The sequence below is a fragment of the Microcaecilia unicolor genome, chromosome 1, assembly GCF_901765095.1.
Source record: "Microcaecilia unicolor chromosome 1, aMicUni1.1, whole genome shotgun sequence".
NCBI lineage: Eukaryota > Metazoa > Chordata > Amphibia > Gymnophiona > Siphonopidae > Microcaecilia > Microcaecilia unicolor.
In genome coordinates this window covers 699,603,354-699,618,480 of record NC_044031.1, presented here as the reverse complement: position 1 = coordinate 699,618,480, position 15,127 = coordinate 699,603,354, and the positions used below count along the sequence as shown (strand labels likewise).

The following is a 15,127-nucleotide window of genomic DNA, read 5'->3' as shown; positions in this document are numbered from 1 at the left end:
CAAACAGCTGCTTAACCATATAAAAGAGTTTGAAAACTGGCCTCAAGGAGGATAATATTGTAATAGGTTGGGAGGTCAAATAGGCACCCATTTTGGATCTATTTTATAAAGAAAGCTATTGAGCTCATTTTCGAAAGAGAAGGGCGTCCATCTTTTGACACAAATCGGGAGATGGGCATCCTTCTCCCAGGGTCGCCCAAATCGGCATAATCGAAAGCCGATTTTGGGCGCCCTCAACTGCTTCCCATCACGGGAACAACCAAAGTTCACGGGGGCGTGTAGGAAGCATAGCAAAGGCGGGACTGGGGCGTGCTTAACACATGGGCATCCTCGGCCGATAATGGAAAAAAGAAGGGCATCCCTGATGAACACTTGACCGACTTTACTTGGTCCATTTTTTCTTGCCATCAAGCCTCAAAAAGCTGCCTGAACCGACCAGATGACCACCGGGAGGGAATCGGGATGACCTCCCCTTACTCCCCCAGTGGTCACTAACCCCCTCCCACCCTAAAAAGAAAACAACTTTAAAAATAATTTTTGCCAGCCTCAAATGTCATACCCAGCTCCCTGACAGCAGTATGCAGGTCCCTGGAGCAGTTTTAGTGGGTGCAGTGCGCTTCAGGCAGGCGGACCCAGGCCCATCCCTCCCTACCTGTTACACTTATGGTGGTAAATGTGAGCCCTTCAAAACCCACCACAAACCCACATGTAGGTGCCCACCTTCATCCCTAAGGGCTATGGTAGTGGTGTACAGTTGTGGGGAGTGGGTTTTGGGGGGCTCAGCACCCAAGTTAAGGGAGCTATGCAACTGGGAACAATTTCTGAAGTCCACTGCAGTGCCCCCTAGGGTGCCCGGTTGGTGTCCTGGCATGTGAGGGGGACCATTGCACTACAAATGCTGGCTCCTCCCACGACCAAAGGGCTTGGATTTGGTCATTTCTGAAATGGGCGTCCTCGGTTTCCATTATCACAGAAAACAGGGATGACCATCTCTAAGGTCGACCATCTCTAAGGAGATTTGGGCGTCCCCGACCGTATTATCGAAATTAAAGATGACCATCCATCTTGTTTCATCCTGCGAGGACGTCCTCAGGAAAACTTGGGCGCCCCGTTCGATTAAGCCCCTCCACGTGTCTTTATAAAATACCAACACAATACCTGCATTTATTTACATGTGCATGAGAATAGATGTAAATGGAGGCACATTTGTGCATATTTTATAAACACGCCACCCGATGGCTCAATGATAAAGCAGATTGTGGCCCCTGAAGCATGTGGCTCTATCACTGTAGGATGCTGAAGCTATATCAGTGGTGCGAACAACTGAAAATGTCTTGTGGCACATACATTAGTAGAAACACATCCAATGTGCAGATGAACAAACGTTGCAGCTGCTTGCCTGGCACGTTAGAGAAACCAGGCAAGCAGCAGCAACGTTCGTTTGCACGTTGGATGCATTTCTGCTAATGTATGTTCCACAGGACATTTTCAGTTGTTCGCACCACTGATACAGCTTCAGAATCCTTCAATGATTGCGACCCCTGAAGCATGTGGTTTTACCTGCTGAAACACGGTCCCATGTCAGGTCGTCCTATGGTGCTGGTCCAATAAAGTTTGTGATTCTATTTACCTGCCTACTGGAAGTCATTGTGTCATCCCCTACTTCTTCCTCATATCTTGGATTCCACGTAGGGGTTCTTTTCCTGTTTTTGTTTTTTTTGTTGCCTGATATTTAAAACCATTTAACTGGCAAGGAATGGCTCCTGGCCAGTTAAATGGCACTTAACTGGCTATCCGGCAATATTTAGAGGGAGATAGCTGATTATCTCCCGCTGAATGTCACCGGTTTACTGCTTAGCAGATAACTGGTTATATCGCGTGATATAACCAGCTATCCACTAATAATCACTGCATCGCTGGCTGTTTGGCAGCCAAATTAGCCCACTGAAATAGCAGATATATCTTTGGCTGGTTTAAACTTAACCGGCTAGCGCTGAATATCGACTTGGCTGGTTAAGTTGAAACTGGCCAAAAATAAACCTGATAGTCAATGCCGGTCAATGGAAACGGCCTGGCATTGAATATCCGGGCTCAGCACCGACCATGAGAGTCAGCTCGGCTAACTCCTGCAGTCTGAATATCAACCCTGATGTGCCTAAATTGCAACTCCACTCACCTTATGCAACCAAAAACGCCTACATGGATTGCTGGGGCAATTTTATAACAGACTTCTAATGTGCATATACTATGCATGAAAAAAACCTTTTTTAAAAATTACTAGCAATGTGTCCATGGAAAAAATACTCAGTACACTAGACCCATAATCAACTGACTTTGAATAATCAGATTAAGGATGTAAAAACCAGATAATTTATTAGATCCTACACAAAAAAATAAAATTAAAGCCAAAGAAAGTTCAATGACTGTCTTGAACACAACAGTTATTAATGAAGAAACAGAAAACTTATGTGATATACTCTGTGTACAGATATGGAACGTTAGTCTAGGCCAGTGATATTACCTTTATCATTCATTGAGACAAATTAGCAGTGAGCTAAGTCTCAAAGAGTCATATTCAAATGTCTTCTTCATTTTAACGTTCAGATTTAAGTTTTAGTTCTACTTAATTCTCAGCAGATTTAAAAATACCATGCTGAAAGCCCGGAGGGCCAAATAAAACTCCCTGAGTCACTAGTCGTTGACACGTACAGCAAGTACATTATCCTTAAAGGAGAAGCAAAAAGTGGCAGCCAAGAGGATCAAGACTTCAGTCTCTTCCACACTGTCATATTAGCCAAGAATTCCATGTTATGATACTGGAAAAGAACCTTTTTCTTTGGAAAATTCAAACAGTACAGACACACTAACTGTGAAAACAGAGCTTACCTGGAAGTAAAGGCAACTTTTATAGAAAAGTGGTTCAAAGTAATCGAAAATTAATACTATTATTTAAATTGCTTTGTGATGCCAAAGCCTGCAAAACAGTCCAGGGGCCCAACAAAGCTATTTTTGATCGATGATCTTCTGTAGGCCGAGTTTCATGTAGGAATTTTTATTGCGCACTTCAATCACTGCGTCCCTGACTAGCTCAATGAACATTTGAGGCCACAGTTTCTGCAGAGTTTCATTTTTTAAACTGATGTCAGATGCTTCTTTCACCAGATCCAGTACGTATGCATGGCAAAACTTATTCTTCTCCTTGATTTCCTGGAAAAGGAATCAACCAAGAGCTTTCATATGACAGAAAACTAACAGAAGCATGTCAACCTGAGCATCTTAAAGGTGAAAAGCAAACTGGAGCAAAAAGTCTTTCTTGCAAATGGAAGAAGTGTCTTTATTACAAAGATACACAAAAGGTGCTTTGTGCATTGAGCAATGCATCAGCAATTTCGTGTTTTTAAGCGTTTGCCAGCTTTTTGGTATTAACATGCAAAGCAGTGGAATAGGCAGGGGGCAAAGGAAGGGCCGTAGGGAGGGGGAGATGAGAAGATGCTGGGGGTGGGAACAGGGAAATATTGTGGGTAGAGGGGAGATGAGGAGGTGCTGGAACAGAGGGCGATGGAGAAATGCTGTTGAGGAAGACAGCAGGTAATAACTGGGGAAGAGACAGAGGAATGGAGGATGGGGAAAGAAAAGACGAGAAGCTGGATGGGGGAATGGAAGAGTTAAATCAAAAATGTTGGATGCAAAGATACAAAAGAGAAAGTGAAAGAATGAGAATTAAGAGGCTGGAGAGGGAAGAAGAGAGAGACAGGAAAATGTGAGAGCTATGGGTAAGATGGACTGGAAAGAAGGTGAGAGAAAGAGGTAGATGTGACCAGTGAAGCAGAAATATAAAAAATAAGCTAAAAGAAAAAGTTAAATGTCAGAGAAGCATATATAGGAAAAAGTGAATAAGGCAAGATAGAGAAAAATGGCAAATGGACAAAAAAAAATCAGAAAGACAGTTAAAAAAGAGAAGACAAAGGAAAGTAAAAAAACAAACTGGGTCCAATACAATCAGAAAAACAAAATGTGCAGACAATGAAACAGAAAAAATACATTTTGATTTGAATTTATTAATTGGAATATGTCAGCTTTCTGAGATGTGCATCTCCGATATCTTTGTATTTTGCTCAGTAAGGGAAGAAATGCATTTCTATTATTCTTTCTCCAGTGTTGCACTTATAGGTGCCAGCTTAATATTCTCTCTTGCATTCTTCTGGGTCAGGAGCTGAGAGCTCCATGGACCCTCTAGTTGTTCTGCTGCCAGCCATTTGAGGTGCAGGCCCTGGTGGGGACCCTTAGTAGGGGCCTTCTGGTAATTCTCCTATTGGCGTGTTGGTGCGGAGTCCATGTGAGGGGCCCTATGTAGGAACCCTCTAGTTATTTTCCTATCGGGTGTGGGTGTCCTTGTAGGGACCTGTCGCTGATCTGACCCTGTGTAGAATCCCTCTAGTTATTCTTTTAATTTTCTGTTTAATTCTTTTAAATTTTTACAAAATATTTATTTACTGGCGTGTGTGTTTGTGCGCGTGCGTGCATGCGTATTCTGCTCCAGTCTCATGTAGTGTGTATGTTAGAGTCCCATTCCAACCTTGCCTGGTTCCCTCTAGGCACCTTTGTTAGTTTTTTCCTCCTCCTGTGCTCCATTGTTCATTCTCAGTGTGTTGTGGTGTGGGTCGTTCTGGCTAGTCCTGTGTTTTTGTCTAGTGCAGCTTGCTGCTTGAGAGCCCTGGGACCTCCATAGGTCCGGCTCAGATTTGTTGTATGGTCTCCTTCTGCAGTGCTCAACCTAGCGCCATGCTGTCCCAGTGCCATGGCTCCGTCCAGTCCCAAGCATTGGTGCAGCTTGCTGCTGGAGCTCCCTGGTGTTCCTCTGCAGGTCTAGCTCAGGTTTGTTATATGGTCTCCTGCTGCCACACCATCCCAGTGCCACAGCTCCTTCCAATCTCCAGCGTTGGCTGCATGGGACTCCAGGGGCTCAGCTCTTTTGGTCTGGCTTGCCCAGCTTTTCGCCACCTCAACGCCCCGGCTGCATCCAGTCTCCCGTGGCTCTGGTGGATTGGGGATTATGGGTTGGGACACTCCTGCAGCTTTGCTCGCCTGGCAACACGCCATCCTAGTGCTTTTGTCTTCGTCCAGTCCCCGGTTGTTTCCGTTGCTGTGTTCGTGTCCTGTCCAAAGCGGGGGCCCCGTCACAGCTCCGGCCCAGGTTCGTGCTGGTCCTGTTACTGGGGAGCACCTCACGGTCGTGGTTCTCTGGGAGCACCATGTTGTCACTCCTCTCAGTCCACCATCTTTGTGTACCCTTTTTTGCAGCCTGGTCTGATTTGAAGGAACTTTTTATCAGATTAAACAATCCATTTCCTGTTAGTGCAGTTGTTGGAGCACCTTTTTGCTGGATTAATGACTCATAAGCGCACGCATATGAGTGACAGTTATTGTCAAAATTTAGTTTTACTAAAAGCAAAGTGGACTAAATTCTGGAACAATAAAGTTGTTGAGATAAAAACATTAACAATAGCTGCATTCATTGTAGCTGCGGTACTTTTACTTTTTACTCAAAAAGTATTATATTAGGCAATAACATTTTTACTTTCATTTAAGTAAATTGTTTAAGGTGTTCTTCGTTGTACTTTTACTTAAGAATTAAAATATACATGAATTTTTACTTTTACTTTGACCTAGTACTTTGAACAACAATGCTAATTGGGAGATATAATATTGATAATTGGGCTAAATCATTTGTGTTGCTGGGGTAAATAAAGTATTTCACTGGAAAGAAGAGGAAAGGAGGAAGTTGTGGTAGCATGTGATGACATAAGCTAAAAATCTCCCTCTTAATAATTGCTTTCCTTAGATTTCTAATATTGAGAGCGGCTATGGTCAGAGATTGAATAGAGGAGGTTTGAAGGGGAATGCTGTTCTCTTTCACAAAAATAATATCATCAGTTCCCATTATATCCCACAGGAGGTACCAGTTGTACCCTAGTGCACGTATCTCAGAAGCAGCAAAAAGTGACAGTAGAGAATAGGTGGAGTTTAGGGAGGGACAACGGGTTTATTGTCCTCCAAACTCTGTACTTCCTGGTTTGGCTCCCTGGCTTTCATACTACTTTCCTACTACAACTTTGTACCCCTCATTGCTCTTTATAAAATTCTGCATCAGTCTCACAGCTTTTGACTCGACTTCTCATTCCTCAATCACTGTAGCACTATCAGTTAGGCTGGCCTTAATGCAGTTGAATAGTATGAGTGCATGCTTCCATGTTCTGGGCTGCTGGAACGTATCTGACTCTCCTATCCAGAACTTAATCTCTGAGGTTTCAAGCTGCGACTCTTGTGTTGGCAGAGCAGCCCGGATGCAGATCACTCTGGAGATATAAGGATGCTACTGTCTTGGAATCTATGAATACCAGAAGTGCTGCAGGGGATGGGGAAGCAGTAGCAGTCACAAAAAACAGGATTGTGAAAAGCAGGGAAATGCTCTAAACCTGTAGGATATGGGGAAACACAAACTGAATGAGAGTTATGCCTGCAAGTGAAAGAAGTCTCACCTGCTGAGGGGGGTAAGGAATGGGGAGGTAAGAAGCTATGGGTGAGCCAAACTTCTGGACAACAGAGGAGAGGGGAGGGATGAGGAGAAACTTACTGGGGAGTGGAGGGAAATGGAAGGCTAGATCAAGGGGAAGGGAAGAGCAGAGCAAGCTAAGAGGGTGAAGGGAGTGTAGAAGGTACAGAGCTATTAAACCACCTGCCTCAAACATTAAAAGTCAAACTATGCCCTTGAAAGAGAGGAATAATTGAACATAAAGAGGAAATAAGATGAGGAGGGAGGAAAGGGTAATGAAGAGAGATGAGGAAAAAGAGATTAAAAGAATGTGAGCAAATAGGGAAGTTGAGAGAAAGAGTGGTGTAGATGGGTTGTCAGAGAGAAAGATTTGAGAGGACTGGCTGGGAAAGAATTGTGCTGTGGATGGGCTGGGAGGAGATAAAAACATGGTACAGACAGGTTGCAGGGGAGTGCAATATCGTGAGTGAGGGGGGGCTGGGGACCCGGACAAAGTGACACCAAGCAGCAGGTTAGGGTGAGCGAAATTAATGTTTATTAAATGTGTTGGGAAAGAGGGTCCTGTTCAGTTCATAGGGGAAGGGGAAATCAAATGCAAAACCAGTTTTTGAACAGAAGAATGTCCTCCATGGCCTGCTCCTGCAGGACCACTGCATGCACTACAGTCTCATGGGAAGGCAATACTTTCTCTTGTCTCTGGCATGGTTCCCAGAGTTATCAGTACAGTTCTTAGTACTTCACTAGCCAGCCTGCCTCAGGCCGGATCCAGCATGCAAACCTACAAGTCCAAGTTTAACTTCCTCTACCTGACTGTTGCAGTTTCTTTCCATGGGTACCTGATGAGGCATATAGAGCAGGGGCGTAGCCAAACCTCGCGGTGGGAGGGGGCCAGAGCCCAAGGTGGGGGGGGGGCAGATTTTGGTCTGCCGCCCCACCACACCGCCCTCCACCCACAGCCGCAGCAAATACCTTGGCTGGCGGGGGTCCCCAACCCCCGCCAGCTGAAGTGTTGTCCAGCACCGGTCTCCAGTGCCGCTGTGTTGCCTGCCCTGTGCTGTCTTCCCCTCACGTCCTGCATGCTCCTTCTAGTGAAACTGAGCATGTTTCACTAAAAGGAGCGTGCCGGATGTGAGGGGAAGACAGAACAGCGCAGGCAATGTGGCGGCGCTGGACAACGCTTCAACTGGCGGGGGTTGGGGACCCCTGCCAGCAAAACCAGGGGCCCACAGGAAATTTGGGGGTGGGCCAGGCCCCTGTGGCTCCACTTAGCTATGCCACTGGTATGCAGGTCTTCACTCCTTCCCTCTGAGCCCTCTTCTTAAACCCTCTGGCTCTGCCTTTTATAGTTCCTGGTTTCAGCTCCACCCCTCCCATCTCACTTCCTCCCTGGGCGGGGCTAAGGGTTTTAAGGTGGCTCGCAGAACCTGAGGGATCCTTAAGGGTAACCTACAAATGCACTCGATCTGCAGCCCCTCCTTACCTCTCTATCCTCATCTCCCCTTACGTTCCTACCCGTAACCTCCGCTCTCAAGACAAATCCCTCCTCTCAGTACCCTTCTCCACCACCGCCAACTCCAGGCTCCGCCCTTTCTGCCTCGCCTCACCCCATGCTTGGAATAAACTCCCTGAGCCCATACGCCAGGCCCCCTCCCTGCCCATCTTCAAATCCTTGCTCAAAGCCCACCTCTTCAATGTCGCCTTCCACTACATCTCTATTCAGGAAATCTTGACTGCCCCAACTTGACATTTCGTCCTTTAGATTGTAAGCTCCTTCGAGCAGGGACTGTACTTCTTTGTTAAACTGTACAGTGCTGCATAACCCTAGTAGCGCTCTAGAAATGTTAAGTAGTAGTAGTAAGGGGCAGTGTTCTGTATACCCCCTCACAGGGAGTCAGTGGGGTGAGAAGAGTAGATACTGGGTAGGTATGAACTAGGTTTAGGGAAAATAATGACTGGAGGGATTTTACATATTTCGCTAGTTTTTGATTGGGCCATATGAGTCTTCCCCATGTCCATATTATCAACCCCACAGTTAAATATGACTGGTTGACACAATTGTAACCCATCAATATTTGTTTTTCCCAAATATAAGAAAATTTACTGCTAAGTTCATATAGCAGACAAGAACATATAACTACATGTCCATGGTGAACTCTATTGCTTTACATGAACGGGCATATTTTCAAAGCACTTAGTCTTCCAAAGTTCCATAGCCTTCCAAAGTTCCATAGAAACCTATGGAACTTTAGAAGGCTAAGTGCTTTGAAAATATGGAAATCAACCACAGCTATCCAAAAAGATTTGTTACTTTCACAGTGGTCTGAGCTGTCATTTGGTTCTATGAACATGTACAACATATGCTTCAATATCCTGCCCACTTTGTTTACCTCTAATCTTTCTGTCTGTAAGTCTTTTGTGGTATAGTTTAGTATAACCCGGTTTGCATGTTCTCCTCCTACTCGTCTGCTATCATTACTTTCTTCTGTTGTGACCCCAGATTTTTTTGCTTTTCCTTCTAAAAATTGATTGAAATGCTTCTTCCTGTACAAAGAGAAAAAGGATTAAAAAGATTTACAGAGAAGATAATTCCTGAGTTTAATAAAGTACAGATGCTTTGCACTGATTTTATTTAGGATCTGGTGGTGCTGTGCGCATTCATTACACGAGCTTCTTGGATTTTTGCATGCTGCAAATTCTTTCTTTATAGAGAACTGGGACACATACTTACTTTTCCAAAATTAGACATTTGCTTTTTCTAAATGCAAAATAGTATTTATGGATAACTGTGGCATATTCACTACCAGTCTTGGGGCAGCTACTTCATAAATAGTAAGAAACAAAAGGGGGGGGGGGGGAGATTGATATTCAAATCAATTTAACCAGACAGGAAAGGTTCCTGCCCTGTTAAATCACCTGGCAGAACAAAAAAAGCAGATCAACAGATAACAATAAAAAAGGAATGCTGTTTATTGTAAATGGTTACCCAATGTGGCCACCTTTCACCCACAGGCTGTGTCAGGGGCTTTCAGCTAGAAAGCAGAGGTGCTGTCCTTGTTCTCACAGAAGGCTCTGCTGTTTAGTTTCAGTTTTGACTCTTAAGGGAAAGTGGGTGAAACGTGACCATGGTGGGTAATTGTTTACAATAAACAGCATTCCTTTCTTTTATCCTTTTCTGTTGATCTGCTTTTTCTGCTACTTTGTTCTTTGGTATATTACTGCCTCTTTTGTTGGTATGTTTGTTTGCTTATCACTTAAATCACCTATACAGGGCTTTCCGGGGATATTCAGCGGTCCATAACCGGATAGTGCCACTGAATATCCCCTCTGACTGCCTAGGCTGAAACCGGCTATGTTGTAGGCAGTCCAGGGAAGAAGCTAGCACTTACCCGCAAATGGTAACTGGACAACTCAGACCACACAAAACACAGTCTTACCTTTGTCCATTTTTCACTTATCTGCTTAAGTGCTGAATACTGGCCTGAACTGGATAAGTGCTAGCAGTCCATACATACCTGGATATTCAATGCTGGTGTCCAGAAGCGGTCCAGCATCAAATATCCAATCATAAAGCCAGTAAAGGCTAAAACAATTAATCACCACTGCCCGCTGAATATTTATCCCAAAATGATCAAGTTGTGCTATCCCCTTCCTCCTAGAACATGATCCACATGCACCTAGAAACATAGAAACATGATGGCAGATAAAGGCCATATGACCCATCCAGTCTGCCCATCCTCTGTAACCCCTAATTCTTCCTGTTCCTAAGCGATCCCACATGCTTATCCCATGCCTTTTTAAATTCTGGAAAAGTCCTCGACTCCACCACCTCCACCGGCAGGCCATTCCACGCCTCCACCACCCTTTCTGTGAAATAGTACTTCCTTAGGTTATTCCTAAGCCTATTCCCTCTTAACTTTGTCATATGCACCCTCATTCCAGAGCTCTCCTTCATTTGAAAAAGGCTCTCTTCCTGTACATAAATGCCCTTGAGATATTTAAACGTTTATATCATGTCTCCTCTCTCCCTCCTCTCTTCCAGCGTATACATGTTGAGGTTCATAAGCCTGTCCCTATCATTTTTGCATTCAAGACCGCTTACTAATTTTGTAGCCGCCCTCTGGACCGACTCTATCCTGTTTATATCTTTCCATAGGTGCAGTCTCCAGAACCGCATGCAGTACTCCAAATGGGGCCTCACCAGAGACTTATACAACGGCACTATCACCTCCTTTTTCCTGCTGGTCATGCCTCTCTTTATGCACCCAAGCATCCTTCTGGCTTTGGCCGTCGCTTTTTCTACCTGTTTGAAAGCTTTAAGGACACAATCACCCCCAAGTCCCGCTCTTCCTTCGCACAATGAAGCACTTCACCCCCTATATACTGTACCGTTCCCTCGGATTTTTACGACCCAAGTGCATGACCCTGCATTTTTTGGGATTAAACCTTAGTTGCCAAATATCGGTCCATTCCTCCAGCTTCGCTAGGTCCTTCCTCATGTCATTCACACCCTCCAGGGTGTCCATCCTGTTGCAGAGTTTAGTATCATCCGTAAAGAGACAAACCTTACCAGACAGCCCTTCCGCAATATCGCTCACAAAGACGTTAAAAAGAGCCAGCCCTAGTACCGATCCCTGCGGTACTCCACTGATGACATCCTTTTCTTCAGAGCAAGCTCCATTTACCACTACCCTCTGTCTCCTACCATTCAACCAATTTTTAACCCAATCCGTTACTCTAGGTCCCATACCGAGCGCACTCAATTTATTTATCAGTCGCCTGTGTGGAACCGTGTCAAAGGCTTTGCTGAAATTCAAGTATACCACACCAAGCGCCTCTCCCACATCCAACTGTTTGGTCACCCAGTCGAAGAAGACAGTCAGATTCATCTGACACGACCTGCCACTAGTGATGCCATGCTGCCTCGGGTCCCGTATTCCATTTAATTCAAGAAATCTCACAATCCTCCTCTTTAGAAGCGTTTCCATTAGCTTACTCACCACTGAGGTCAGACTGACAGGTCTGTAATTCCCAACCTCCTCCTTGGGAATTACAGACCTGTCTACTATCACTACCAACACACAATGTAACACAATCACCAATCACTCTCCCCACCACCCCTAGATTACTACTGGATAAGAACATTAATGAAACTAAATTATTCTTAATATGTATTTTAAAATATTTTAATATTTCCTTGTGAAATATGATAGCCTCGGAGTAACAGTCTTGTAGCAATAAATAAGTTATCAACTAATAAAGCATGGTAAAATACAAAGGGTCCAATATTCAAAGCAACTGCTGGTGAACATAATTCACTTACCCATATATTTCAAAAACTTTCACAGATAGTATTAGGCCATTTAGGGACATACTTATCAAGGTGGGCTACTTTTAAGACGTGTTAATTTACCACTAACTTGTGCTATTTCAGCACAGGTAACAACAAAGTAGTGGAGAATAAAACCTCATGGAAAGGTATCAAAAAGGAAAAAAGTAGTGAGGAAAAAAGGAGCAATAAAGTCCAAAAGATATAAAGAGGGGCATTTTCAATATGATGTTCAAATTGCAAAATATGCGTTTATCGGAAAATGGCTAAAAAAAAAAACCCAAATCCATAATGAAAGAAAACACGTTTTCTAACATTCGAAAATAAGACAAAAAAAGTTTTAGAAAGAGGACGAACTGCAAACGTCATTGACATTTGGAGACAAACATCTCCATCAATCGGAAATACACTACACAAAGCGTGTAATGGTGGTACTGGTCTCCGTGTTGAGAAAACATCCGCAGCAACAGCAGGACATTCCTTCCACGTGCAAAATGTGCACATATACCTCTATACGTGGAGGAACGTTCATCTGTGTACATAGTCATGTCTCTGCCCAGGGAGCCAAATTTCAGTTTGCCAGAGACAGAGCTTCTGGTCCTCCTATGCCTCAGACATAGGAAAGAAATTTTTAAGCACCACCACCAGCTGCCCCCATAACATCTCTATGAGGGCATGGAGATCCATCAGAGGCACCCTAACAAGGTAAGCGTGAAGCGTTGCGCCCCAGGATCACAGCACCACTCATGTGCAAGCACCATATAGGCAGGATCACATATAGTGAGATCCCTTTGTTGTTGCAATACATGTTATTGATTTTTCATAAGAAAGAATAACAAATTATTGCTGAAATCAGAATGTCCAGAATATCCAATGACAAGTAATTATGGGGCCCCCTCTACTCACCATTCAATGCTAAAATGAGGGGCTGCACTTATCAGGATTCCCCCCTCCCCCGCCCACTCAGCATCCTGCCCCATGTCTACATACAGATAGGAACATTGTCTTGTCTGTATTATTTTAGATTGTAAGCTCTATTGAGCAGGGACTGTCTCCCTATGTCAGGTGTTCAGCGCTGCGTGCGTCTGGTAGCGCTATACAAATGTTAATAATAATAACATTGGCAGCACCTCACTAAAGTACACTGAGCCATCCAAAGGTATACCTGCTTTACCCCACTACCTATCCCCACCTCGAGCAACAGTGAACATACTCCACAGAAAGGTCACCAAGTCATCCTCTGTCCCCATGGTCACCTCAGCTCATACAGCAACTGTGCCTGCATAATGCATACCCACCTCCTCAGCTCCTCCCCCAAATCTGACTGTAGCCATCTGTCACAAACTATGTGAGAAGTATTGCACAATATACTGTAAAAAATAATAATTATGTGATGCCAAGAAGGCCCATCACCTGAACCCTGTCTCGACCACGCTTCAGTATCCACTGGGACCTGGAGTTGCTCTGGCACTGGTACAGGCGCATCTGAAGAGAAGACTCTGCCCTAATCTGGCACACGAGGGAGTGCCTCTGGGCCCTACGTAAGTACCACAGACAAAGCACCCCTATAACAGCTTTGTCCCCAATCAAGGCCTGAGTATGCAGTTACCCTAGTTACAGTGTGCCCACAACTCCCATATCTACTAGAATGTGTTGCTGCCAATCCCCAACCTATGAGATGATATGGAAAGGAAGGGTGGGGGAAGCCCTTTCGACAGAATCCTTCAACAACCAATAGAAAAGTGCCCAGCTTGTCGCATACACCTACCTAGTACATTGCAGACGTTGTGGCAGGGGAAATAAAACGGCAACCTCAAACACCCACAGTGGGAATCAAACCCACATCCCTTGCATTCAGGCCACACAGCCCTAACCCCTACCCCAAAAACGTATTTGACAACGGTTCAAGGAGGACAGTACACTGACCCACAGAGGGCCGTCACAGCATCAGTTGCCCCCTAAATGAATGACCTGTCATGACCCCTAACCCACACACATTAGATATACCATTGTCAGCGCCAAAGTTCAGTAGGCTGCCCTGTCAGACATCCTTCAAGGCCCAAGCTGGGAGCCCCTGAAATCTCCACATTATAGTGGGCCCCATCCCCCCCTTATGGAAACCCACCTACGTGTACTTTTCCCCTCACTACTGGGTACCCCTACAGTATGGGACTGAGTCATGGAGTGATGTGCTGCCATCAATGAGGGCTCTAAAACAGCTAGCATAAGAATCCTACAGATAAATGTCCCCAAACATAGGTTTCCCACCTTGATATCTGTAAACTGCCTTTCTCCTGGGGGTCCCAGCAGAGGTGGACAGAAGGATGGGCAGCTCCGTCAGAGTGCCCTGCCATCTCCCAGCCAGCTATAGGATACATAGGCATGGGGATGCACACACATCCACATCCCTGACAAAAATGGTTAACAATGCCCCATCCATGCAACAGCGCAGTGCCATACTACCTCTCAGCCAGTGCCTGATCACCCAGGGCCCTCCAGCAGGGCCAGAACCTATACTGCATGCCCACAGACAGGCAACCCTCTCTGGGGACAAATAGCTCTGATATCATTGCCTCTGGGGCTCCCTGCTATATCATCTCATTGGTGCCAAACTTCAAACATGTCTCCCAGGTAACATCAACTGAGCCTACTGGCTTCAGCCCACATAGGCTCATGGCATCTCCTGTTATCAAACCTCCTTGGGTGCAACCCACTGACCCCAGAAACATCACTGTGCACACCTCCACCTACTGCACCTCGTGAGACCCAGAACCAGCACCTACATCAGCACAGAGTCATGAGATTCACACCAGCTGCCCAAAACACTTACTCTCTTACCATCAGCAAACAATTGACATACACACAGCCAACAGAGCACAGTGACAAACAGGGAGTGGACAAACAGAGGAACAATAAGAGAAACAGGACAAGCAGGTAGGAAAGTATAATGGGAGGTGTGAGGGTTTGGGGACAGTAAGTTTGGTAAGGGAGGGGAGCAAGATATAGAGGAAGGGAGGGACAGGTGTGGACAAAGAGTTGAGGAGGTGAGACACAGAGGAGGCAAGGCAGAAAATATAAGAGTCAAAAGGTTCAGACTGGGGCAAACATAGAAAGGTAAGAAAGCATTCAGTAGCTCTCCACTATTTCTCACAATCACTTCCAGCTCTCCACTCTCCAACTCAGTAAAATCACACATGGGTATAAAGACAGGTTTAGCCTTACCCTAGATGCTTTTAAAACAGGTCTAA

At 45.0% G+C, this 15,127-nt stretch overlaps 1 protein-coding gene across 1 annotated transcript in view; it reads right to left on the bottom strand.

The window, feature by feature from the left end:
- Positions 1-2,210: 2,210 nt before the first annotated feature.
- LRRC49 (leucine rich repeat containing 49) overlaps positions 2,211-15,127 on the bottom strand; it is a 249,223-nt gene continuing 236,306 nt past the window's right edge. Inside the window, 2 exon segments of the mRNA XM_030188617.1 lie at positions 2,211-3,207; positions 8,941-9,094. Of these exon segments, the coding sequence (XP_030044477.1) occupies positions 3,004-3,207; positions 8,941-9,094 (358 nt within the window). The 3' untranslated portion in view covers positions 2,211-3,003.